This window comes from Arctopsyche grandis, chromosome 8 (assembly GCF_051622035.1).
Source record: "Arctopsyche grandis isolate Sample6627 chromosome 8, ASM5162203v2, whole genome shotgun sequence".
Lineage (NCBI taxonomy): Eukaryota > Metazoa > Arthropoda > Insecta > Trichoptera > Hydropsychidae > Arctopsyche > Arctopsyche grandis.
The window spans coordinates 3499412-3501872 of NC_135362.1; the positions used below are offsets into that span (position 1 = coordinate 3499412).

The 2461-nt window shown below is 32.3% G+C and overlaps 1 protein-coding gene across 1 annotated transcript; it reads left to right on the forward strand.

Annotated features, from left to right (window-relative positions):
- Positions 1-783: 783 nt before the first annotated feature.
- Positions 784-1697, forward strand: Dhfr (dihydrofolate reductase). The gene is made up of 3 exons (XM_077436205.1): positions 784-974; positions 1059-1341; positions 1421-1697. The coding sequence occupies exons 1-3, from the start codon at positions 889-891 to the stop codon at positions 1622-1624; spliced, it is 573 nt and encodes a 190-aa protein (XP_077292331.1). The 5' UTR covers positions 784-888; the 3' UTR covers positions 1625-1697.
- Positions 1698-2461: the final 764 nt, after the last annotated feature.

Genomic DNA, 2461 nt, shown 5'->3' on the forward strand with positions numbered 1-2461 from the left:
CACCAATAAATGCTGTGACATAACTTTGGCCTTTTACTTGGATCTTCCACCCACCCCTACGCAACAATAGTTATCGTTAGTATGATGGACTTTTCGGCTGCCAGATGTTCCGTTATAGAGATTTTAGTGACTTTTGGGGGAGCACTTTGTGACCAGTAATCACCGAAACGTTATGTATAAGATGTATGTACATATTTCAGTTTTACGAGTCGACATTTAATTTACGTATAGATATTAATTTTCAGGGACCCAAATCGATATTTTTTTCGTTCCCATTTCGGTTAAAAAAATGTATATCGGTTCAGGTTCGGTTTTCGGTTCTCTTGTATATAAATATTGGCAAATTGATGTAAATACACCCACACCGTCTATACTTTTCTTTCGCTATGACTTATTGTGATCATATACATAGTTAAAATGTCAAAGGAGAATATTTCCTGGCGTATGCAGCTTGCTACCGGTGCAGTGCGGAATAGAGGTTGTGATTTCTCGACTATTTTTGACTCTCGAGATTCGAGAATCTAATTTTCTCGGAATGTTTCTCGATATTCTCGTAAATTTTTAGTATATATATTTTTTTAATATAGTGAATCGATTTTTTTAGAATATAAAATCAAAAGTCAAAAGGAATCAAAGACTATATTATATTAGTAGTTTATAAATTAATTAAAGACGTGATGAAAGAAAGATACAATAAAACATTCAATAGAAAAAAAAGTAAAATTATATAAAAAAAAATATTGTAAAAGAAGGCAAGAAAATAAAAATATACAATATTAATTTAAGCTGTTTTGGCCACGCACCGAAATAGCACAATAAACTCAGCGCCAAATTCAACGTCAGCAACAACTGTCAGTTTGACACAGACACTTACAATCCTGTTTAAAAATGTCCAATATTCGATTAAATCTGATAGCAGCCGCTTGTGAAAACATGGGAATCGGTAAAAACAACGACATTCCATGGAAACTGAAGTAAATATCTATACACACACACAAATCATACTCACCTATTGATAACTTATAACCTCAAAACTACAAACACATCGTTTCCTCCAGAAAAGAAATGGCGTACTTCAACAGAATGACCAAAACGACCATAGATCCCACAAAGCAAAACTTGGTTATAATGGGACGACGTACTTGGGACAGCGTCCCCGAAAAGTACAGACCCTTCTCCGGACGCCTCAACCTCGTCCTCACAAAACAACCCGATGTGTTAAAATCGACAGTTCCTAGCGATGTCATGGTATTCGGCAGCCTGGACGAAGCTGTCAAAGCCGTTGCCACTAATGAGAATATCGAGAAGATATGGATAATCGGAGGATCTCATATCTATAAGGTCATAATACTACACACACACACACACTGTAATGCATGCATACAATAGCTAGGATTATAATTTGGTTGTTTGATTACAGGAAGCTATAAATCATCCCTGTTGTGATCAAATCTACCTGACGGAAATACGGAAGAGTTTCGATTGTGATACTTTCTTTCCGGAAATTGGAGAAGGATTTAAATTATTAGACGATCACAGTGCGGAAGCCATTCCAGTGCCTATTGAAAAACAATCGGAGAATGATGTTGAATATTATTTCAGAATATATAAAAGGATCGTTTGAGAAAGAACGTTTGGATCGGATCGGATTTGGAAATTTATATTTTTATAATAAAATCGATATTGCTTTGTACTAGACTCTTTATATTTTTCTTTATTATTGCAATAACAATCATATGTATATTTTTTAAGTACCATTCTTACGATAACTTTTTCTAAACAGGAAGATTATTTCATCGATAACGTTTCAACTCTCTTTGCCTAAATATAATAGAATTTTTTTTAATAATCTTTACGCAAAACATTTTAATAAAATTTTTCAATAATCATCAACAGCCGTAAAGTGTAAATAATCCATTTTTCTATTCACGCGACAACATCATTTTCAAAAATATAATAATAATAATATACATATATATATATATATTTATATATAGACATACAATCTATTATATAATAATAATTAAATAATACTATGTCATATTTTTTAACACATTTCAAAGGAACGGCAGCCCTGTTTTGATTCAAAGGCAAATTTAAACCTCGCCAAAAACCAAAGACGGAATAATTTAGTGCAGAATGAACGTACTGAATGCAACTTGCAATAATTATTCAGTAAAATATGTGAATATATCAAATATAATCATTTCTTTTTAAATAACGTCCACTACGTCAAGGCCTATATATATTTAAAGCATTTTACGATCAACGTGCAATAGTCAAATATATTTGATTTAAAGTTACTGTGAAAAATATTGCTGTAACGTTTGAACAAAACGGGCCCCGTAAGTAACGGAGCACTGATTAATTTGACCGAAATATATAACAACTTTGGAGAACCATTTCATACAAATATATACATAAATACAATAAAAAAAGGTTGTGGCTATTTGCAGGTACT